Below are 27,082 nucleotides of genomic sequence, written 5' to 3'. Positions count from 1 at the left end.
ATAGGAGGCTACAGATGTGGTATGATGGGGAATGGAAGTGGTGACAGCATTATTGTAAACCAACCAATATCAAATATTATATTATTTCTGGGTTGTTGTCTTATTGGCGTTGAAATTCTCCCCTTTACTGAATGAATCAACAATACTTTAAAAATGGATATATTTGTTTCGGAATTGAGTATATTTAAATCTTAAAAATTAAAACCATGTCAAATATGAAATCAAGTGCTCCTATACTTATATCATTAACAACGTTTGCACTTTTTTTGATACAGATTCAACTCCTTGATTTAATAATAACAATGATTTAGCTAAAATTCTAGATGTTCGTAAAATGACGTTGCCCTTAACCTCGCCTTATGCCTAGCAATAATAAGTTTTCATGATCCCGAATGGTCAACAAACTAAGAAATATGCATTTCTGCGTACAAGGCAGGTTTTAAGTGTACATAAATTTTAAGAAACACAAGATATCGGACAGTAAAAATTCTCTGAGGAATGGAAACAAAAATACGACGGCAGTAGTAAATTTTATTGGATTAAACACGAAATTGTTGCTCAAAGCCTATGATTTTGCTCATTTCAAGAGATTCTTTCATTTGAAACGCGCAGCTTTGATAGTAAAACAAACAACTTTGAAAAGCAAAAACTTCGTAGGCAAACAAAACCGTAATTCTTTCGTCTGCTTATGGATAACAAGTAAGTGCATAAAGAATCTTAGATCAACCTTAAAATTCAGCGATTTGCTTAGGAGTAAATCTATTAATAGCTTTTGTACTATAACCCTGTTTGATTTATTTGACACTGTTTCCTTTAAACGAATTCAAAAAGTTTCGCCAAGAAATTTCCGGAGTGTACTTGTCTTGATAAACTTTGCCATACGTATAAAGTGTACCAAGGCTATTACATTAACCTCCTTTAATGACAAAACTTTCTCTCCTGGCAGATTTCACAAAAATTGTTGGTACGCTTTAAAATAGACAATTTACTAGTCCAATAACCATCCTGAATTGGTTTCATCTGTCTTGTAAGCATGGCCCTTACATTGTATTTGACGAATTGTGCATTTTGATATTCTAAGAAATGGACTTGCATCGTCTAATGAAATACTTGTACAACGTGTATTTTTGAATTGAATAAAGACACTTTATTCAAGGCTTATATGATGTACTCGATCTGAAAGCTTTAATTTAATCGCTCACTCTGTATAAATTAATACATAAAAACACACTATACGTAAGTAAATAAAAGCAAATAAGAAAGAAAAAAAGCACAAGAACAAGGATAACTATAGGATACTAAAATGCAACTTTGTTTCTTTATTTTATACTACTCTATGGATGACTAGATATCTATCTCTATATGGACAAAAAGATACATTGTCTATTTTAGCTTATATGTACTTCCACTGACTTTTAAGTTAGAATGTTAGCTTCGGTTGCTGCTGTTGCTCGTCTTATTAATATGGGGTTTGTTGAATCTTGTTTGAATCTGTTTACATTTGGGAATACACTTACTACTTTTGTGTTTGGTACCCAAGGACAACGAGGTAAGTAAGTAAAACGTATTTATATATTTGATGCACTATCTATGATGGTTCATCTCTATAGATCTACTATAAGTAATGGTATGAATTGAATGAAATTTATTGTTGACTGAGTATTGTAGAGTTTGGTTTGACTTCTTACATAGGCTAAATGATAAAGGCACTGGGCTTCCTAAAACGACTGACAGTCAATTATCTTGTTGGATCCAAACAAAAATCTTGTATTGCCTCTTCTACAAATTTTTTGTTTTTGTCCAGTGAAGTTTAGCAATGTACGAGGGGGCAAATTTAGACCATAACGTCCCATGTACCACCTAGAAAGGAACTGATTCATCCCTAGCGATCTATGCTCTATGAACTTTGGTGCTGGTCAATAGATATTTGGCGTCTTAGAATTTCTTTCTAAGAAGTCTTGAAGAAATGGCTTACTGAAATGAACCAGACCTTCCGTAGTAGAAGTTATTGAGTAATGACAAACAAAGTAGATAAAACATTATCTTGTTATGAAATTTCCCCACTTTTAGCCCATACAGACCCATCGAAGGGAGAACTTTAACGGCTTCGGTTTCTACTATGACCATATCTGAAGTATGTTCTTTTCTCCAGTTAGTGCTCACCTTTTAAAGACCATTCAAAAGCACATTCAGAATTTTCAAATCGTACCTACACCTTATAGTTTTATGCTATATCTGGCGAGCTTGTCTGCTCTTGCTATTCTACCCTTATTCAGTTTACTGCTGTTTTCGAATATTTCATACCTGTTCTATCGTAGAAAATAAATCCAACTAAAGATCTTATATCGATGAAGATAGATAGAGTACATCATTGAAAAATCGATCCAGTGATCTAAAATTTAAAAAAAGATTAGTTTCTTATTAATGTCTGGTGACAGAAATTTTCATAATTAGTTACTTTCTCTTAAACTGAAGAATACTTCAATTTCGAACGAAAGCACCCACTCCAAACTGGTCTAATAGGTACACAATCATAGAATCTAATATTCAATAAACCTCTACCTTCTATCGCATAAAGTTTGTTGCATATGCATATTATTACTTTACTATTTAAATATACTCACGTTTCCACAAAACCATAAATATTTAATTTTGTGTCTCTAACCTTATGACATAACGATGGTCATAAAATTTGATAGAAGCAAACTGCATGTCATATGCAATAAACAACAATAAAAAAACGAACTTACAATTTTAAGTTCAAGCTTTCAGAAGAAACCGTTTTTATCTTTAATTTTAGTAAAGTTTCATGGATAGAAATTTACAAACATTTCAAAGTAACGAAAAAAATACAAATTTTTCAATGTTTCCATTTTTCCATGTTATTGCTTGTCCTACCACTTTCATTCAATATTTTTACCTTACCGTGTCTTTGAATCGTTTTATGAGATCCGAGAGAAAATATTTTATAATCACCGAAAATATGTCAGCCAATTTTTATTGGTAATTACTAAATCGATTACAGACCACAAGTTTTAAATCAAATATTAAGAAAATCAATTCTGTAAGTTCTGTGTGTCGTATTGTAAATATTTTATTGACAGATATTGGTAAAAGATAAGTCATTAAAAATAATTTTTTCTTAATCACTCTATTTCTTTTTTGAACTTATAGAAAGTATTAACACTTTTTAGTTCAGCTCGTTACAAAAGCGTGGTTTATAGTTTTTTAAACTGTTGTTTAGTTTGTACTTTTTGGTTCAGCTAGCTACAAAAGCGTGTTTATTTTTTAACTTATTATTTATTAATATTATGGATTTTTATCCGTGCTTCCATTATTCAGGATTCTATAATTAATCCTTAACCGTGAAGATCCTGATCAGGATAATCGAACAGTATAAATTATTGTATTGTCATCGGTCCTTCATAATTGTGCAAAGTTTCAATTCAATCTGACCTTGTAAAGTTGGAGTCAACTTGTAAAATTTCGTTTAAAAATTTCGTTACATAGATACATACATACCAAGCTAATAAAAGCGTGTTAAAAATTTAATTAATTTACGAAATTTTGAATTTTTTGTCAATTTCTATAAGCACCTTGTGTTTCTGGTACAGATTGATATTGTATACATTTTGATTGGTAATTTCACTTCGTGGTTGAATTATAACCAAAGACTTCACATCTTATTTAAGAAAGCCGATCATGGACAGGAGGTGCCAGGATATTTATGCCGAATCTCATAAAGAAAATTTACTTGTTTGTCAAATCGCAAACCGAACTCAATTCTTGATAGATAATGAAAATATGTAACTCATGACCTATTTGATATTTTATTCTCGTTATAATTAACCCCTGAGGACGACTTAAGCTCAACCTGACCCGTTTTTTTATAAAGATGTTTGTACGCACAGAACACTATCGCCAATTAGCTGCCCACCTTTATCAAAATCTCCTATTTGAGGTATTTCGTCTTTAACATTGAACGAAGATTGACAATGCTCGTTAGCTATGCTTAGATTAAAGCCGTATGAAATGTTTTTTGTTTTTCATGCTATCGTTTTTTGTTTTCTCTAAAAACCAAGAATATTGCGCTTGCAGGTAAAAGAATCTTAGGGCTTTGGTCATAGCTGGAACATCCTGTGTCTACATAAAATACTACTCTCTTATTCTGTGTTCTACTTCTCAAACAAATACAAAAGTTATTTTACAATTCCTTTGTAAACTTTCTGGAATGATGAAAGTTCTTTACACAACTCAACATAACCGAAGCACATTGCACAAACTGTTCTGTTGTTCACTTAATAATTATCATTATGGGATAAAGTTTAAATTGTTTTATGTTTTGTTATAAAGTGGAGTTTACATTAATCAACCTCTCTTATGGTAGTCAGTCAACCAGTCAGTCATCAGTAGCTGCTACTTTATACCAATCGCAATTCAACTTACTAATCTTAAAATTTAATTAAATAATGTATGAAAGAAAATTGTTAATTTTTATGGTCAGATTTGTTTTATTCATCTATTGTTTTATACTTTTTGTATAAGAAATAAAATATTAAATACAAAAACACACTTTTTTAACATTTAGACTTTATGTTTTTCCCGTGCCCTCCACCAAAATTTTATTATTAATATAACTTTTTTAATTTTATCTTCGTACCGTATTTTTTATTTTCGTAATGATTTTCTTAAATATCATCGATTCTTAATATGTTTGAAACATATTTGGGAACTTTGTCTATTGTTGAATTTTCAGTCAATTTACTAAGGAATAAAAGAAAACGTTTCAAACCAAAGATGTTAACATAACGAACAACTTTCTAATTTTTAAAACCATTTTCGGTCTCTTTGTGCTTTAAACTTGGCTTCAATGATTTTTACAGTCATGATCAAATTCAAGTTTATATTCTGTGAAACAAAAAAAGATATTATTCAAACACAGTAAAAAATTAAAAAACTGCATTCACATCAATCGACTTTACTCGTTTTGCTACTGAATGGGAGGTTGCGGCTTCGAATCCAACGGCAGTTTGATCAATCAAATTATCATTAATGAATAAATTTATTACACTGTCGTCGCTTGGGTTAGAACGAAGTAACCGACTCCACCCACGTCATAAAGTTAATTGCATTTATCGATGTAGTACAAAATAAATTCAAGATTATAAATAAGAGTGAGTCGCCTCTGTTATAGATGGAAATCTGATAAATAGAGGCTAAACCCCATTATTATTATTATTGTTATTATTATTATTAATATCAAAAATAGAGGTTTGAAAATGTTTTACCCTTTGATGAGTTTTTTATAATTTCGTATGGCTAAGGTGAAAGATCACCCGTTTTTAACGCACTTATTAATGTACAGAAAACTTTAAAAATTAGTCAGCTTGACACTGGGACATAATCAAAATCTTTGAAGCTAATTATATATATATATAATTAGCTTAAGATTTTAAAATAATTCTTAAAGCCACCTATTAGGTTCTTAAAAGCTACCACTGCCATATTAAATCAACCTGTATAATTTATATTAAATTTATGTGTTATATATAAGTTTGTATAATAAAATAAATAAAATTATTGACAAAATGATATCGACATTACGTCTTAATTTCCGTTTATAAATAAAAAAATATATTTAATATTATTACTAGTATTCTTATTATTATTTACCTGCTGCTTTTATAGCAAATCAAAAATGATTTAGTTGTTATAGGAAATCTATTTTGCAATTGTACAGAAGATGAAGAAGAAGAAAAAAAATAATTTCCTTTTTTTGTCATTCATCAGGAAAACACCATTTCATTTTTAATGGAATTTATATATATTATTATATTTTTTATTATATTTTTATTGATTTTTCATTCATATTATAGACATAAATTATATTAAAAGTCTTATAAGTTTTCGGTATATTTTTTATTAAAATACGTGCTTTAAAGAAATTTTCTACCATGTGATGTGGACAGATTTGGATTCCTCATTTTCCTTGATGAGATTATAATTGAAAAATAAGAAATAAATAGCGTGCAAGCTTTGTATTTTATTCTATTCGCATGCATTAGTGATTGTAATGATCCCACGCTGTATACTTTCATACGTTCGATTGGCACAATACTTTTAATTGCAGAAAATTTCCATGTTTCCGTAGAAAATCATGTCCTCATTCCTTGCAACCATTACGTCTATTATATTCCAATATTAGACAATTAATTAATTTAAGAATACAATCCGAAACCTCGGACACTTATTCTTTTAAAGTTGATATTCGTTTTTGTCCAATTCGAATCAGCCAGGAGAAAATGGATTTCCTAGTCTTTGGTGGGCTTGGTGAGCTTTAGTAGTCTTATCCTTTAACAGTTTGAACCCAAATGTTACAAAATGATAGAAGAAAGGGGTAATTATTCAATTAAATTTTGTTTTTATACCATATATATGAAATATACTGAGGTATACTAAGTTTAGTCCCAAGTTTGTAACTCTTAAAAATATTAATACTATGAACAAAATTTTGGTATAGATGTTCATAAAATCATATAATTTCCGGTTGTCTTTCTGTCTGTCTGTCGTCTGTTTGTCCACCTGTCATCACGATTACTCAAAAACGTAAAGAGATATCAAGTTGAAATTTTATAGCGCGCTCAGGACGTAAAAAGTGAGGTCGAGTTTGTGAATGAGCAACATAGGTCAATTGGGTCTTGTAAATCGTTAGAGATAGAACAAAAGTTTAAATGTAATAAATGTTTCTTATATAAACACCACTGTTTACCCGTGAGAGTGCAAACTGTATAGTATGTATAATATGGGAATATCAGTTATATATGTATGTGTAATGTGACAGATTAATTAACACTATCTATACATGGTATTTCAACAATTAACTTCAAATTTTTATTTTCACTTGTTAATTAAAAAGTTGTGGTTTTAAATAAATTTATTTATTTTGAAAATTTGTTGAATAAAATTTTTAATATTTTGAAATAGTGTTAAAGTATTTTTATTTAAAATACCATTTGTCACTATTTTATAGTAATAATTCAAACAAAGGTGATGGAATGAGTACAACGTAGGTTAGTTGATACTATTTACTAAATAGCCTGCCTAGTCCTAGGCTCTTTGCAGTAGCGTGTCTTGAATAATATTCAAAACATTTTTTTTTTCATTCAAGTTACTTTGATTAATTTGTTAAGTGCATTTTTATGTTACCCATACATAAAAATCTAAACGTATGTATATGTATGTATGTATGTTTAGTTTATTTGTATAAAATTCAAGAAACACTTAAATTAACTATTTCTTGCACGTGAATATAAATATTAACTATATGGTTTTGGAATTCTATTTTTATAGGGTTCAATACCAAAATATGTCTGGTGTAAATACAGACAGTTTTTGTAATACTTTTTTACGAATGCAGAATAAGAAGTATCTATTTCCGAATGACAAGTATCTCACCGATTAACCCACCGAGTTTAAAAAATTGGTCGTTTCGCGTCAATATATCCTTACAAAAATCTCTATGAAGATATTTCCCCGGCTAAAGTTTGTGCTGGACGAAATATTCCCACGTCAAAATATCTTCAGATAAAAAAAATAACAAAAAATGGAATAAGACATAAATCTGAAAAAAAATATATATATATATAATGAGAGATCATGATTGTTATGATCAATTAAGATTTAAATTTATTTTGGGAATTTTGATCCAAAATCTGATTTAGCCATAAAAAACTATTTTCTGAGATGTTTCAAATCCTATATAAGAGAAGATGCTTCAGATTCTATATAAGAATATAAGAGAAATATTTCGGAATATTTTCAGGGACCATTTTTAAGTGGCAAGCATTCTGACTGACGGTTTGTTTCGCAGTCGGTCACGATTACTGGTAACTACTATTTCAGTGAAGAGAAGAGAAAAATAAAACGATGTCTACTTGCAATTTTTTATTCCGATTTTTCACTAACGCTACCGTGGTAACGTGGACAAAAATCCTGTCAGTAGTAACGTTGGGTCTACCAGACCCAATTATTTAAACATCTTATAAACTAATAGTTTTTGATTTTAAGGTGAACAAAACTCTTTACACAGTTTCCAACATCTATATTTAGCTTTTATGGACAAATCATATTTAATTTTTTATAATATAAGGGATGATATTAAAAAGTAAAAATCAAGGAAAAATTCTAAACTTATACAAATTAACTGGTAAACTTATACAAATTAACTGGCCTATTAGACCCAAGTTGAACTTTGTATCCAAGTTTAACAACAACTGATAACAGTAAATCTTCTCTTTCATATAGGTTAGCTTTAGGAAGGACTCCTAAAGAAGGATAAGAAGGTACACGGGTGGTTATAAGGAAAACCCACTCTCAACTAGTTTTAAAATGACGTAATAAAAGTGCTTGGGTCTGACAAACCCAACGTTACCACTGTAGGGCTAAGCGGGCAGTTGAATTTATGGAGTGTTTGCGTTTTCTAGAAACTAAAAAACAAGAGCAAAACTGAAACAAACCTAAAACTCTTGTTTCCATAGTGAATAGTCACGGAAAGTAGTAACAGTTCACTATTTTCCAGTTCCTATTCACTAACAAATAGTGAATGGTCACTACTTTCCCTATTTCAAACTTAAGAGTGTACATTTTGTTCGAAGTTGATTTTGTTTTCGGCCCTTCTCCACTGGTTGTTACGAGGAAGTCAAAACATAGTTTTTCTTCAATAACCAACCAACATGGTCAGTCAAAGAATAACATTTTTTTATTGTTAGTTGCGGCTGATTGATACTGAAGTCCTTGTAAAAAAAGTAAGCGAATTTGCACGGTGTTTATAAAGCATCGTGAAAATAGAAAACACAACATGACCATTTCCACTAAACAGACTAGAGTACTAAAACACTTCGAAATCTGAAGTCGAAATGACCCATCTGTCTGTCTCTTTATTTGGGACAAGTTTGTATTTTGTTTTATTTTGTCCATTTAGTGGAAAACCAGCGTTAGGGAGAGACTCAACATCCTTTATCATGTACTTCTTTCCCACTTTCTCCTATTTTCATTATTTAGTATCACTTATGTACACGCACTTTAATCAAACCAACATAATAATTTTTAATCATTTAATTATAATACTTATATGCAGCAGCATAGAGCTTACAACAAATTTGTTATAAATAAAAACGTGAAAAATTAAATTAAAGCATATAGCAATACCTACATGACAATGAGTATGCATGACCTTCTCTCATTATAACTACTATTATTATTAAAATATACTCAAAAAAACCAAACGAAATATATGAAATAACATAATTTAAATATACATATACAATTAACATACGTCACGTTACTTCCGTTTTGCACACATGAAAATATTTCGACAGCTTTTAAGTAGCTTAACGACTTACATTATTAGTAATGGTAGTTTTTTTTAATGCTCTACTTTTTTTTATCGGTCCTCCTGATATAATGGCCGTGTTTAGAAAATACATTCTCATTTGTACTGATTATGCGTTTTTTTTAAACGCACGCTATGCCTGCAAACTTTAAAATTGCACAGGTACACAACGGACGGTTAACTAATCGATTTATTGGATAGTCACAACTATACTAAACCAAAGTATTAAAGGTTAATTTTGTTAACACAAAATGTATCTCTGCAAAAAATCATCGAATTTGGAACAACTATAGCTCGTTTCAAAACTTGTACTTTCAAGCTTTGTAATAAAGTTTAGAAGCGTACCAAGATTTTAAAAATTGTTTTACAATTATTTTTTTTAGACCACTCAAAAGCTTGTTTACTTTTTTTTAAATGAATGAGCTAAAAAAATTTCAGTACGAGATTTTGTACCATGCTCTTTCGAAGCAAAAATGACAATTCTGGATTTAAAATCCTGTATCATCGGAAATAATCATTGTACTGAAACTTTTCAGATATCATTCGAAAACTAAAATACCATATTTTAGGCGTTTTCTCACCTGGTCTCCATTTTATAAAGAAATCTAATCATGCTTATTAGAAAACTTGTACTCTTTAGTTTTAGAATCTATTGCTTGAAAATTTTTTATCATCCCTGGCCGCTTTACACGGAGAATGGATGGAACGAAAATATTCTAGGCTTCCCTTTTTGTCGAGGCTTGTTTGTTTATAAATTAAAAACAGTAAAAATTAAATTTATAGACAATACCTGCGTATATTTTTTAAATTAATAAAAAATTAAAAAAAAAAAAAACACAATAAAATTTGTTGGGATAAAAAGTTAATTTTTTTTAACATAAAAGATAATAATATAAAATTAAATTACTACAGTAAATAATAAAATTATTTTATTTGAAAATAATTGGATTCACCTGTAATAAAAAAAATTAGGTTTTTATTAACCAATCTTCATTGTTTGTGTATTTATAATAATAACAATAATAGACTGAATATATTTTTCATAATACCAATTTATTTTTAATTAATTAAAATATTTATTATACACTAACCGGCACAAAATTTCGTCCGAGTACAGTTATCAAAAATATTTAAACGTAATAAAAGATATCAGTCAAATTTTAGTTGTCAATTACGCTTACAGTTAATATCTCTAACAAGAAACTTAAATTTTCGAATGAATTTTCTGTAAAATAAATTTTACACCCAGTGTCTGTGCTATTTAATATCATACAAAAAAACGAAATATTAGTAAAAAAAAAGTCACCAGGCGAAGAGATGTTTAAATGCATGCTTTCGGATTAACTGTTGTATATGATGCAGATTCGATCATTTTTCGTAAATTAATATTTTTTCTATTTGGAAATGGACGAAATTCTAAGCCGGTGAGTGTATATTATAGATAAAAATATTATCCATTGTATTTGTTAATTTTGAATTTCGAATATTTATAAAATATAAAATAAAATAATTATTACTGTTTCTATGGTAATATAAAACAAATTGTGGTGGTTATGGCCTTGTAACACCAGATTACGAACAAAACGGAAACTTTCTGGTCATCAGACAAAATTTTTCTATTCAATTGATTTGCATATACACATAGGGTATATCTTTGCCCTACAGACATATGTACCTGCATTATCGAGAAACTCGGGTTAGTGAGAAACCTCTAAAAGCGAAAATGAGATTGTGCTCCCTTGAACTCTCGCTTATCCAGGTTTGACTGTACATGGTATAAAAAGTATAGAAATTTATGTTTATTTATATAAATCTTTCAAATGAAAATGTGGTATATATATACAATATACACACTCCTCACTCACTAACTGTCTTATAATAATATAAAAAACTTATTTTCTCTCATTTACAACGTGTTTTGGTGGAGATAACGCTATTCTTTCTGATATTCTCGATTCCAGTTGAATAATCATTGTGATGTGATCACAAAGTCTGGAATCTATACAATATCTCATTAAGGTATTTCCATTGAAATGAAAGAGAACTCAATATCTTTGAAAGAGAAAAAGTACAGTTCTTTGAATAACTGTAGTTGAATTAGTGCAGTAAATCTGCCAAGTGATAGGGGTAAAGTGAACAACATTGCCGCTTGTACAATTCACTTTTGGATTGGACTCAATATTCGTCAAAAATTAATATTTTTTTATGATTCATTTCGTAAGGTTAACGATCAATTACATCCTATTTAGGCTAAAAACATTCCTAATTTGTTATTTACAAATATCTAATTTTGTTTGCAACTTTGTTTGCAGAAAATTTATAGCAGCTTTAGCAGACACATACACTTTAAAGTATTTTGTTTTTATATTTGTTGAATAAACCGATAAAAGGCTTAGAAATCTGCCTTAGAGAAAAACATAATTAAATACTTTTTCAAACTTCTAAACTTTACAAATTTTTCTAAAATTTTGTTTTCTAAAATAACACAACGAAGTATAGGTACTTTATATAATATTTAATCATATCCAAACTTTTTATTCGCATTGTATATGTATTTGTCAGAAACATAAGTACCTGCAATGGATGAAATCGCATGAATGGTTAAATTGTTTCGTCAGTTATTTTTAAATTATTTATTTTTTGGCAACATTAATCTTCAAGATTTTATTTGTAACATTTAAAATAATTTATTCGATTCTTTGCCTTTCTTATAAAAATCATATGTCATACAGAAAACATGTCTGTTTGGTTAGTAAAAATGGATGGAAACAGAATTGCAATGAATTGTGAATTTTGTCTTTGGTCATTTTATATTTGAGAAAGACTTCCTTTGACTTTACAAGAACTCCTGTAATAATAACACTCCGATTTTTCCATAAAATTGCATTTTGAAAGGAAGTCTTTGAAAATTTCCTTTTCTACGAAATGAAAATGTATTTGATAAAACATTATAGCAGACGGTATGTGTTTTTCTAAACGAAAATGAAATACGAATGCATAATGAATATATCTCTATCTATCTTTATTATCTTTACCATAATGTATTATGACTACATATGTACAAGCTGGAACACAAAATATTTCAAACAAATTTTTGACTTTACTAAAAATCCTATATATTATTTCAATCATCTTAGGGTTTCACCTCGAAATCTAACGGAATAAGCAGAATTTTGGTACAAATCTTTATTTTGATAGTACAAATGTTGTATCAAAAGTCACATATGATTACGTGTGCGCGTCGTTAGATATTCAAGGTCACAGGTCTCGAAAATCAGTCTTTTATGAATATCTCGTTTCTTCTGCCTTCAGTCGTATTAACATTTATTATAAAAGTTGTAGAAGTTAAAATTTTCTATAAATTTTTTTAAATTTGAATTTTTTTTTTGTACGTTGAACAGTTTTTGAAATAGAGGGCGCAGAAGATGATGCGCTCAGCTTAGTTTACTTCAGTGCTGGGTCACTATTTATAAATATAAGGTATTAAATAATTATTTAAGTAATATTTAATGAATAATTAAGGAAAAAATCGCATAATCGCATAATAGACTGGGATTCACTATTGATTGAATACTACTTAAATAATTCTTTAATACTTTATTTTTATAAATATTGACCCTGCACTAAAGTACGTATAGCTCAGCGCTCCATCTCTTACACCCTCTATTTTAAAAACGGTCCAACGTATAACAAAATATTTCAGACAAACAGTATCTAGAGGTTGATCACTTATTTGGACTAAGATGATCGGGCTATATTCCAATAACTTTATACATTGCAGTCTACGTTAAATACGCTATTCCTGAGTTTTTCGCTGACTTGTTTATGATGGTGGGCCAATGAATAATTAAAGAGTGACTTCGATCAACAACACGGCAATTATAACATTAAAGGACTAGTTTTTAATGGTACACTTTCAGCACGTTTTTAAAGCAGACTAAATTTGCTACAATATGAGACTAGAATTGTCTCTTTAGACTTAATAGTTATCTAAGATTTTTTCGCATATAATTATTGGTAGAACAATCTGTAAAATATCTATATATCTTTGCATATAAGTTACATTCTAACATCGAATAAAATTTAATATTTAAATATTATAATTTACAGCTCCAAGTGCACCAACTATTATCCCAGAGGAATGCAGTGCAGAGAATAATTCTGTGACAGTCGCATGGCAACCACCACCACAAAGTCATGTTGAGGGATATGTTTTGGAATTAGATGATGGGAATGGTGGTGATTTTAGAGTAAGTAATATATACTGTTACTACATTCTACTTATACCTATATTTTTATTTAAATTTTCAATTTATATAGTGAGTTCAGTTTTTATACAACTTCCATATTATTCTGCCATCATAACTTAAATAAACATCGTCAAAAAAGAAAATTTTACAATAAATAAGAAAAATAAATTTCTTCATATACTAAAAGATAAAATAAATTTTGATTTTTTCGAATGCTTTTGATGTGTCCATGTTGTTTTATTGGCACAATTTTTTATAGATATTAATATAATCTATAATATAAAAATGAATCGCTGAATGTGTTGCTAAGCGCAAATCTCGACAGCAGTTGAACCGATTTCGCTAATTCTTTTTTTATAATATTCCTTGAAATACGAGAATGGTTCCTACGGAGAGAAAAATTTTAAAAATTGTCTGAAAAAGTCTAAAAACAACACTTTTCTATATTCCCAAACAGATGATTCGTAATAATAATTAAAACTCAATTTGAACTCAAATACCATACCATAAAGTGTTAGTAGAGGGGTTCCGGGAAAGCAAAACAATTAATTGACTGACGTTAGTATCATATAAATATTATTGTCTATATTTATCAATATTTATACTATTGTAACATTACTCAAAAACAAATTGTCTATGGTAAAATGACATTGTCTGTGGTAAAATTGAAATATGTAAACGTCTCTTTGCTGTGCATCTAAAATATTACTAAATTAAAGATGCACAGTAGAGAGACTATATTAACTTCCTTTTTTCTTTTTTTATCTTACCCGAAGATTTATGTTGGGTACTCCTTGAAAGATATATGTATATATTGATATTTTTATAATTTGTAAATATTTCTTGAACCAACGATCTCAATAATTTATGGAAGAAAATAAGCACTTGACTGCTTAAATATTTATTGGGCCAAGAAAACTTGCAACTAAACTAATTTTTCCATACGAATTTATTGAAATTTTTCTGTATATTTTAGCAGCACAAAAAAAAAACTAATTACAATGGATTTTTTTGTTCATTATTATTCTTATTAGTTTTTTAATAATGATAATAAAATTTATTTAACCACAATAAAATTGTTCATACGGATTGAATGAATTTCTTTGCTGCTGTGTTTTTTATAGCTACTAATGTTTGGCTCTTTTTAATTGAAATTCATAATAAGGTTTTTTTTTAATGTTAATTTAATTATCAATAAAATATTTTACAGTAATAAATGTAACAAAAAATTTATTTATAAGAATTTTTTTATTAGATTCTTATTTTTATATTTAATTAAAATGAAAATAAACAGTATTCTTTATATTATACACTCAAAACTATAAAAAAAAAATCGGGAAAATGGTATGCCTATGATTTCGATAGAATCTTTTTCTAGCGCAGTTTAATATTTCAGAAATGTGATAATAATAAACAAAATTTTCGTGTTTTATGATTATTTAAAGTACTTGTCAATGTAATGAGTATTTTTTGATAAATCTCCAGAATCGCTCAAAAATGAACGCTTCTCATTCAAGATTACTCCTCAATATCGTTAAATAAATTGAATATGTTAATTTTGAGTCAATTTTACTCTTTATACCAACTATAAAATAAAAATTTTTTCGTGATTTTCTGGAAATTGATCTGCATGTATCATAAAGTTTTTGATGCATTCGGAAATTTAATCAGATTTTCGTATCGTGGGATTTATTTAAAATTAAGATTTATCGTTTAATTTAGGAATTGATTATTGGATTTCACATAAAAATTACCAGGTATGAGAAAATCGCCCGGTACGATTTAAGCACCGATACGCAACAATCTCTTACATTTATAAATAATACAAAATGATTATAAAATATAAATAAAATATCTTTTATGCGGGATTGAAGAAAAATAAGAAGAAATTTTCATTCATGTCAATAAAAAAAAATATCAATAACATATCAGAATAGTAGATAGACAACAGGATAGCAAGACAGACAGACTGTTTGATCAGATATAGACTGTGTGATGATATAACACCAAATATACAAAGTGTCTGATGATAAATTGTATTATATAAATAAATATTTCCACCGATTTTTGATCAGTTTAACCCAATTTGTATTTAATATAATCATTCAATCAGCACATATAATTGAGACGACACGTGTACTTAACTTTAAGATTTTTGAAAATTCTACAGTATTTATGGATGCATAGTGCTTAGGATTGTTTGTTTAAAATCATCCTCATATATGTTTTTTTTATCCAAAAGTTCATTGAAAACAAGGAAACTCCCTTCATTCCTGGACGTTTCTTTCATGAGAACTGTAGTCCCACTGGTAAAGACCTAAAAAATAAGCCTCCTATTTAAATTTAACTCAAGTTGAGTATAATTTGTATGACGTACGTTTAAGGTGTTTCGACGCCAAAATGTTACCACAAAACACAATTTTTGTATGTCAATTAATAAGTATTTAATACGCTTTCTGTATTTTCAAGTGAATTCTTAGTACGGATTACGATAAGTTAATTCTTAAAACAGCCCTTTTTACATGGTAGGTTATTACGAAGTCATAATAAATATTGGTATTTTAGTCAAAAAGTGCTTTTATAAATGTTTTACCATTTCCATAAGAATCGTTTACCTATATTTCTCAAGTTTTAAGCTTTTAAATCACACCAAAATTAAGAACTGTGCATAATAATGAAAAACTTTTTTTGGTAAAAACACTTTGATAGTTAATTTTGACTTAACCCGTATAGAGAATCAATATGAATTTTTCACAAAAGACGTATAAAAGGATGATTAATTGGTAAATAAAATTTCTAATTTTGGGGATTATTTTCATTTTTTCGGTATCGAATTACCGAAACCAGTATGTTTTATATCACAAATTATTTTAAAATATATGACATAATCGATTTGTATCAATGTATATCCCGTATAAAAAGAATGTTTATCGAATAACAGTTCTCGTTAAGTTGCTTACTTTACTTCGTGTTGTTGTTGTTGTTATTTTCATTCACTCACCGATAAGAAAACGATAAACGTTTGCTTTTCGGTTTTGGAATGTCACCGGTATTAAGTAGAATGTTCTTTATATACGTATAATATAATACAATAGCAACTAACCAGGATTATAACGTTCATATCTCCCATTTGGTATCGGTATGTGTTCTTTACTTCTGTTTTCAAGTTCTGTTTTTATATAGAGTGTTCAATGTAGATTTTCAGGGATTAAAAACGATTTATATCGAGTTTTAGCGGATTGCCCAAGGAAATGGAGCTATTCTTTTGTACTGATGATGGAATTTTGAAAAAAAATTTTCAAATGATCATCGATCCTACGTAATAGATGTCAAAAATGGACGCTGTTAAAATTTATACATATGTATATATGCATAAGTATCTGTACATTTGTGTCTGTTCCCTCTCTAGTGGTCGCAATTTAAGTCTGATTTGAATTAAATTTGGTATCAAGAAGAGCTTTGGTATTTGAAAGGTCAAGTTCGTGAATGATAAAAATCGGCAGATAAACAAGGAGCGGAGAGGTGCGCAAAGTACAAAATTTCAAAATAAAAATATAGGCGCTTAATTAGCAATAAAAATTCTTGAAAAATGGAATAATATTCGATTTAAAGAAAAGAATATTATTATTTTCTACGAATTTTTTTTACTTGCAATTGTATGATTGTGCTAGAGAGTTAGTGGATGAAGATATACTTAACAGCGAGGATAATGTAGAATAATTTCAATGGAAAAAAACGAATCTACAAATTTTTTATATGATTGGAAAATTTGATAATGGGACTTGGAAATATTGAATGGCAGGAGTTTAAGATGAATTAGCAAGAGTTTAAGAAAACTAAACTTTTGCTCACATAAGTCACACTCCTCCCCCACTCCCTCATGACGGTAACAATTTCCACCATTTTTATAATATTTTTTCTTTATTTTATTTCCAGATTATTCCTTAATGTTCAAATACCAAACAGACTTGTAGTTAGAAGCAAGTTAATGAAAACTTATCAATGAAAATAACTGACTTTAAATTGTTTCTAAAGCATCCTATATATATTAAAAGCATAATAGAAATATTCAGCACCTGTATATGAGGGTGACATTCATCTATCATACTCTGGTGCTTTGCAGATATCCTATATATTATCCAACCGATCTTCTGTTTGACAACCAAGTTTTAAATTCTAAATGAAATTCCTACGTATATAAATTTATTTATTGATAATGATATATACATTACTTTATATACATTGTACGCGAAAAAAACCTGTAGAAATTTTTGAAGTGAAAACTTCTTTAGCGACGTTGGGCACTTTTGCTATAGGAAAATTTTATGGATTCGCATCACCGACATGCTGTGCACGCGCCAACATGCTTTGCAACTGTGCTGTGCGCGTGAGACGCTTTTTGGATGGGTGAAATCTCGTGCGTTCGCGTCTCCAACATGCTTATAGCAGTATATATAGCTATACAGCTGACGTATTGTGTTACATTAGTACTGCGTATATAACAAGTACATTGAAATTTATGTAAATACAAATACTATCCACAGATCATATGATTGTATATTAGTTGATATTTCAATTGAATTGTATTTATATTTTGCCATAATCTTGTACAGCGCGTAATATATGCAAATAATAAAAAACCATATAAACATGCATATAATTGTTGCTCGGAGAGTCAATAAATGATGTTGATAATTTTAATTCAATTATTATGAAATTTCAAATTTTTATACCAAAAGTTTTCACTTCTATCGGTAGTCGGTATGACTGCCAATTTTTTTTTAATGACTTTTTCATTTTACCCTGTATGGCTGGGTAAAAGGAGCGAAGAACTAACAAGTCAATTAATTCATTGGAAGCATTGCGAGATTTCTCTCAAAACGCGTCTTAAGTAATAAGGTTTTAACAAAAAAAAAACAATATGACGTCCTTAATTTATTTAGCTCTACGTTCCAAAAACCCGAGTTTTCCTGAAATTATTTTTCGTCTTCCTGAAGTTATTTTGCTAAAAATAAACGACATTTTCTACAAAATTGCCCCTGTAGAAGAACATTAGAAGCAATTCTACATAACGATTTAAAATTTGCTATTCGCTGATTAGGTGAATTGTGAGAATAGCTGAAAACTGAAAAAAAATTTTACAAGTAACGGCTAGGTACTTAAATCTGTCTACAGATTGAAAGCTTTTGTCTAGATACTGATCGGATATTAATTTTAAGTTTCAAATTAATTTTAAATGAAAGGACGTTGCACATCGAACAAACAATGAAATTATATATTATGATACAATATTCGTAAAGGAATTTTAAAACTTTCACGCAAAATATAATGGTGGAAAATGTCTTGAAATAACACGTAAAAAAACAATGTGACATGGATAAATGTTGTTTTCGTAATTGAGTTTATTATTTTTTGTATATTCAAATCTGTTTTTCAATGCGTAAACTGATTTTTTTTTTCAGAAATAAAGAGCAACTTAAATAATATTTTGTTTTTACCAGAAATAAACTTTATATAGTGATATTATCTTAAATAATATTTTATGACTGTCATTACAAAAATTATTCTTTTATTTAAAATCAAAATAATCTTTTCATTCAATTGCCGTTTTATTACAATCATTAGAAAGAAAACTAATAAAAAATTATAAGCGAACTGCCGAAAGATCGATTTCTCCCCCCCCCCCGGGGGTATGTTAACTCCCCCCTCCTTGAAGAGCTATCATTTCTTGGGACAAATTTTTGGAAATATTTTAATTGAAATTGTTATATTTGAGTTGACTTTGTTCTTTTGAATTATTGTTTTAAGTTACCTTATTATTTTATTCGAAATTAATTGAACCAGGTTTATTTGACCATTTATTTCCATTGTAACTACAATAATTATTATTTATATGTCATGCCTTTTCCAAACTGAATCGATTTTGAAGATCATCAATTTTTTAGTTTTTTCGGGTACGGAAACATAAACTCGCCCTTCGAAGTAAAACACCCCTTTTCTTAGTTCGGGGGTTAAAAAGAAAACTAATAAGTAATTATTTTATAACTTTTATTCCTACTCTTCCATGAAAAATAATTTTTACAGTAACTACCTCAACATTTTACTTGATCAAATTGTTATCATGCTAAATCCACCTCTAGTCTTTTCACGACCTTAAAAAAGATGGTCAAAGAAGATCAAAATTAAAAAAATTGTTATTGTTTCAGTATTAAAATTTAGAATATGAGATGAAAAGTTTCTCGAAAATTCTTAAAATTAGTTATAATTAAATGTGAATAAATGAATATTTAATGAATCTATGAAGTATGTTTAATTTTAAAGCATCATGAAAGAAAATAGTAATTTACTTTTAATAAAAGAGCTTAAATCTATTACATATAACTTATATCAAAAGCTTGCAGATATATTAAAGGGTGCATTTCAGTTATGTAAGTAGTAATAATTCTCAAGATTTTCAATTAACTTAATGTCATTTGAACTCTTTATAAAAGTAGAAGAATATTCTTGTATATAGATAACAAAAAATTTATTAGAATATTTCGTTACAACCACCATAATAGTTATAAAGTATTCGTTGTATGTGTAGTCATGGTAGGGAAAATAAAATCGATGCCAGCGCTCCCAGTGAAAAATTTTGGCGTTATGACTAATTTGCAATTCATTACATGTTAATGTTATAGAAAATGTCAAATTAAAATTATTAAAAAACACTAATTAATTAAACTTAATGCATTAAAAATTGTGAAAATAAGAAATCAAATTGCACAAATATTATTTTTCAAATGTAAATTATCATAATTATTTATTTAAATTTGTGAGACAATAATATTAAATTTGCAATGTGTCATAAATGCAATCCATACAATTATATATGCATCCATACAATTCTATAATTAAAGTAGTGTATCGTTACCATGTAAACGCCTCCAATAAAACTCACGAACGGTGCAAATATAAATATTTATTATTTTAACATACTTTTTCTATTTGAGATCAAAATATTTCATCGTTTTTTTTGAATTACTATTTATACGCGCTATGTTTAGTTATAATGGTTGCGTTTTAATATCTATTACATTTCTTTCACGTAATAGACAGTACTTTATCATTTCGAGAGTGTCAAACAAATTTTGAAACTATAAAAACTTAAAAATATTTAAGTAAAATCAATTATTAAACTTAATTAACTGTTTAATCGCTTAAAATGTAGGGACAGCATTAAACTTTGAGAGTCTCATCCACTCCACATACCTACTTACTTTCGTATGAGTGCCTCATAGAAAATATAATTTTCTAATTTTTAGTATAAAAAAAGCTTAGCAAACTTTCAAGAATTCATTTTTATAAGCCACTCATGTTCACGTGGAAGAGATCTTGGTTATCACCGCGCTAACATGTAACATTCTGTTATTTGATACATAAATACACTTTCATTTTTTCTTTCATCAAATATTGAAATAATAAAATTGGTTACAAACACATAAAGTAAATACTTCAAATATGAAGAAAGCTAAAAGCTTTTCTCAATAAGTAATTTATGGATGATATGGATGATTTTTTTATAGTAACTTCAATGCCAAATTATCATCCCCTTGCAGAAATTAAGCAACGTTGTTTGAGTGAACAAACTGATTGAATAGATATGATTTAAATAAATATTTATATATAAGCATTTTTTATTATAATTAAATTCGCCCCCTCATGTAAGTTACCAAAACACTTGACTTGCATTTTATCTAATTTACATTTTAATCAGTTATTTCTTATTATTTGGGGATTCAGAGTAGGTAGTAATTTTAGAGAACTTTCGGTATAGACAACAAAATAGCTGAGCGGGCGGGTATCAAGCTAGTCAAATAATAAATTTAACTAACTACTTTACTTTTGCAAAATGTAGCAGATCTACAATTTTACCCCAATATGGTAGCTAGTTAGGAAAGTCGAAAGAGTATACAATGATAATTTTCGCGTAAGTATAACTGCTCAGAAATAATTTCAATTGCCAATAATTATGTAATTTGACCTAAAAATATTAATAGTCGTCAAGTAAGAGAGGAGTAGCAAATGAGGAACCCCCAAGTCTATATAAATTTCTCTTCACTAATGATGTGTTTCCTAAAAATGTCTTCTATTCTCATAAATTTTCTCTCCATATAAATCATCGCAAAAGAGAATAAAATCTGCTAAATCAATCCTTATTTTCTCACATGTATTTACAAAATAAAAAAAGATTTTTCATTTAAATATAATATCAAATACAATTTAAATAAATGACATATTATATAACAACTTAACGCAAGCCGACCGAATATGTATCTGTTTTGTGTGACTAAAAAATGATAATACCTTTTTTTACACTAAATACGTGTAACTAGTTAGAAAAAGATACTACATATAAAGTTACTTTATGTTTGCATTCTTCGCTCTTCGTTTACGTTCATTTTTTGTATGTGCAACTTATACCAACAAAAAAACACACACAGCTATTGTATTTTTATAGTATTTTTTCTTACCGTTTCGTTCTTCTTCTAAATTAAGAAAAATTTTTCCTTGTGGTGAGATAACAGAAATGTAGTGTGCTGGAAATATATAGTACACAACTTTGTAATATGTATTATTGGGTGGATTTTTTCTAAATATACAGTGCGAGACAATTTTCCAGGCTATAGAAAACCTTCAGAAAATAAATAGACCATAAAGTGATAGTTGTTTGGGGTGCCCAATTTTCTCCTCGAATGGGACTGAAAAGTCAATCTACGTGACAAAAGTGGCAAACACATTAAAGAAGCGTATTTTCTAAGAAAACATGAGGCCAAGTTAGATTTAGGGCTTGAAAAAAGTAAACTTATTTTTCGATATGTTTTTCACGGACTTCACTTGCAAGACTTTTCACTCTTCGAGATAGAGCCAAAAAGATAATGCGTCCACAGTCACAGTCTTACGATCCAGAAAGTCAATTAACAAATAAGCTCCTTCCAAAATTGCGTTATATGTCAATCTAAAAAGAGTCACAAATACTGCAATCTAATTTCAACTGATTCGAAAAAAAAGATTTTACCCTCGAAATTATCAGATTTTAATTCACCCTTCAAAAATCTCAAACATATTCCCTAAACATTTGATTGAAATTTCAACCAAGATTAAATTATCTTTATGATATACCAATTCATAGATTTATGGCGAACGCCGTCATAAACAAAGCAAAAAAAAAATTTTCATAGCCATCGTGCGTAAATATAATAAATGATCACCAGTTTTAGCTTTGTTATGTAATTAAAAATTTTACAGGTCCCCTGAAAGTGAGATCCGTAGTTTTCGAAAATTTTCGTGGAACAAAATGATCCAAAATCTAGCCGTTCTGTAATGACATACATTATACCTGAACCTAAAGCCGTAGAGTCATTTTTATATCACGTCTGAGTTGTATAAGACCATGTACCTCGTTAAAGTAGTACGAGCACCAAGACAACTTTAGATTTAGAGTTGAAATTATTTTTACTTTATTTTCAACTTTGATCATAAATTTTGTACAATAACAATAAAACAAGTGAAAACAAACAATTGACGGAGTTAATTGTTGAAATACCATGTATAGTCAGTGTTGATTTCTTTATCACATTACATATACCAACATGTGACACATACATAACTGATAATCAAGTATGGTACATACTATAAAATTTTCGCCTCATTGCGTCCTCACGGGTAAACAGTGATGTTTACGAAAAAATGTTTCAAACAAAAGTTGTTTAATTTTTGATAAGGAACATTTTTTACATTTAAACTTTTGTCCTATCTCTAACGGTTTACAAGATGGGTCCTACGGACCCAAGATCCAATTGACCTATGATGCTCATTTACGAACTTGACCTCACTTTTTACGTCCTAAGCACGCTGTAAAAATTTCAGCTTGATATCTCTTTTCGTTTTTGAGTAATCGTGTCCACAGACGGACGGACGGATGGACGGACAACCGGAAATGGATTAATTAGGTGATTTTATGAACACCTATACCAATTTTTTTTTTGTAGCATCAATATTTTTAGGCGTTACAAACTTGGGACTAAACTTATAATACTATGTATATTTCATACATACATGGTATAATAACCAATTTGGAATGAATTATTAGTCCAAAAACCTTAGGTTCATCCCTACCCCGTTTACTTTTTTTATATTTTCTATATTAAAAAATTAGCACCCTATAGATATAAATAAAACATTATTACACATTTTACTATTACAAAACACGTCTTTATAGTAGAAGGTAGTATACACGTAGATAGGTAGTACCTACTATTACATACGTATGTAACTGTGTGTGATGTTATAACTCTCACTGCTTGTATGTAGTTTTAAACGTGTAACCTGAGACATAGCACGTGTTTAGAATATAGATCAACATTTAAAGACTGATTGTATTTGAAATAAAATCAATTATTTTATATATAAAATATATAAAGTTGTGTAACATTTCACAATCGTTCTATTTGATATCAAATTTCTTTGGATAGATTGTCACAAATATACTATCAAAATCGTTGTATTATTATTAAACTAGCAAAAATTAAAAAAAAAAAATAGTGAACAGAATCTTTTTTTTTAAACGCTCTTATTCAACTTTAGTGTTATCGGTAATCTATTAATACATGGTGAAAGCATTAGGAAAAATATTTTTTTATGGAAGCGCAATTAAATTTAAAAAATTCACAATTATTAACACTTTGCATGTTAATTACAATAGTTTTTCAGTGCATTTATGTATTACTAGCTTTATAACCACCCGCTTCACTGGGTTTAAAAGTAAAAGCCACCGCTTTATAGCCTCCACCTCTCTTGATCTCACTTATCCCTCTTCCATAACACTTAAAGGGATTGTTTTACGCAACTAAAAGATATGCAATTTTCAATTTTTGTAAAATAATCATAATTCATGGAGTATATTATAAAAGGTGGCCATGAATTGTTTGACATTTAGTATTTTAAATTATCGTACAAAAGGATGATCATAGCTCTGTTCCATCTGTTACCATAAATTACAGATTTCTGTAAAAATTTAAAAAAGTAAATGTCAGATTAAATTTAATTTTTTTTGTTAATATTTTTATCTTTATAATTTATAGCTCATGTGTGATTCTGATGTATGATCTTTATTGCGACGAGCGATTCAAATTATCCTGAACTTCTTATGTCCTTAATAAAACATCCTGTTCAAGAGGATATTGTAGAGTATCTTCAAATTCACTTGTTCATCTTTAAAGTGATATATGTGGTAATGGTATATTAATAACAAAGTACACTCTGTGCCTCGCAAAAATGCCCGTTTTTTTAAGACAATAGGCGATATAGCTGTAACATTATATGTAAATTACATGTACTGCTAATAGTAATATCACTTAGAATGGTTAAACTTTGTGTTTATTTTGACTTAGAGTGTATGTTAAATTTTAAATTAAATTCCACATCAAATAAAGTTGGTCTTCAATGTGACTATGGCCTTAGATCAGGCTTTAAACATAAAGCTCAATCAATGGTGTAATTACTTAGGTAAATAGATAAACAGAATTTCGTAACTAGCTTTCGTTAATTTCAAAATTTAATATAATTAAAAACTGAATTCTTTTAAAAACGTTTTTGTTAGATAATAAATTTTTATTCTGCGCAGCCTTGCTATAATCTTCATTATATTCTAAAATTTAATAGGTTGAAATGCTTTCTCCTTGTCAGAGTTATAGTAATAAAGTAACTTTGATAATATAGCTGTTCCATATAAAATGTCTTTGTTTCAGTCCGTCGGTGCTAGATATTCTCCAAGTTGAGTTGAATTTCCAAGAAAACGGGTAGATAACATATTCATCCACACATGAGATTAATTGTGAATGATTTTTCTATAAATAAATGATAGATTTATTCATATTATATATTATTTTCGCATAACCTTATTATTTGTGATATAACCATTTGTACACATGAAACTATGCTAGTAGGCAATGTTACTATTTTGATGTTTTTCTTTATTCTTGATCTTGCTTGATAACTTTTGAAAAGTGAGCGGAAAGTTTTGAACACATGTAGCATAGAAATGTTGTCATATGCTTTTTCCACAATGGATATTACAAAAACGAGGTAATTTTTGGAAGAGTGAAACAAATTTTTGGTTGCCTAATGGTGGAGGTATTGAGAAATGAAAAACTTTGCTAATAAGTTTTTAAAAAGACAAATTTTTACAGTTGGACTTATGATGACTTTTCCCATTTCCTTTGACGATAAAATATGGTGCCACTTCCTTAGACTTCAATTGAATTTACTAAAGCTGAATTTATAAAAGCTGATAATGTTTAATATAATCGTTGAAAATACTAAAGCTGATCATTTGAGGTTTGGTTATAGTAGTGGTGTACACATACATACTGCGGTCAGTCAAGCGAACGATAGAACAGGGGTCAGATATATGAAAATTGTTATACAGATTGTATATTGCATATAAATAACAGTTATGACTGTCAGTCAGCTAGGTGTTAGAACAGGGCTGGTCAGTCAGCCCTTATTTATGAATAATAAATACATCAGATTCATTGACACACATACTGACCGCAGTAAATGTGTGCACACAACTACTATAACCAATCCTTAAATTATCCGCTTCAACGAATTTTTTTGGTCTGGCTCTTAATCCATTAGGCATCTTTGAATCTAATTGTTTCAACGTGACGTCTGTACATATTTAACTCGCAAACTACAAAGCGATTACCCGTAAAATATTGAAATTTTTTAAAGAACTATTCAAAAATCTAGTTTTCGTGTCAACCTCAGATTTTTTCACAAATTGCATCAGTTCTATTGTCTACATATATTCACATATTATTTTATTAAGACTTTATTCACATTTTTCAATTCAATTTTTTAAAAACTAAATTTAGGCTAAAATAAAAAAAGCACCAATTTATTCTTTCATAATATTTTCTATTTGATTATCTCAAAGAAAAAACACTCAAATCCCTTTTTAATAAAATAAAATGGCTTAAAAATACATATAAAATGAATATCGATCTCTTTCAATTATAGATAACACTTATCGCATAATATTATCGCATAAGTCTTTTTCTTTCGTTAATGAATTAAAAAGAGAAATTAAAAATATCATATATCAATAAAATTATTTATTTATATAAATTTTAGTAATATGAATAAATGAAATGATTATCATTAATAAACTCTTTACAAAACTATACAGAATGTTTAAATATTTATAGAAAATATATATATACGTCTGTCTATTCACTAAAGAATATTGTGGTTATGTTGAGAGTTACCCTTCCTTATAATTTTCATCATCAATGAATATGAAAAGAATGATAAAAAACAAGGAAAACTCGTTTCTATTTCATTACTTTAAGTGCTTCACAGAGTTGTGTTGATGTTTTATAACATGTAACAAGAT

General features: G+C 28.6%; 1 protein-coding gene across 2 annotated transcripts in view; it reads left to right on the top strand.

Annotated features, from left to right (window-relative positions):
• The window catches only part of LOC123294803 (E3 ubiquitin-protein ligase TRIM9), a 621,046-nt gene that overhangs the window by 552,100 nt on the left and 41,864 nt on the right, over positions 1-27,082 (top strand). For both annotated transcript variants that reach the window (XM_044875958.1, XM_044875956.1), the window contains one exon: positions 13,502-13,641. In XM_044875958.1, the coding sequence (XP_044731893.1) occupies positions 13,502-13,641 (140 nt within the window). The remainder of the gene's footprint in view (positions 1-13,501; positions 13,642-27,082) is intronic.

Source organism: Chrysoperla carnea, chromosome 3 (genome assembly GCF_905475395.1).
Source record: "Chrysoperla carnea chromosome 3, inChrCarn1.1, whole genome shotgun sequence".
Lineage (NCBI taxonomy): Eukaryota > Metazoa > Arthropoda > Insecta > Neuroptera > Chrysopidae > Chrysoperla > Chrysoperla carnea.
The sequence above is the reverse complement of the archived record's forward strand: the minus strand, read 5'-3'. Positions and strand labels throughout refer to the sequence as shown.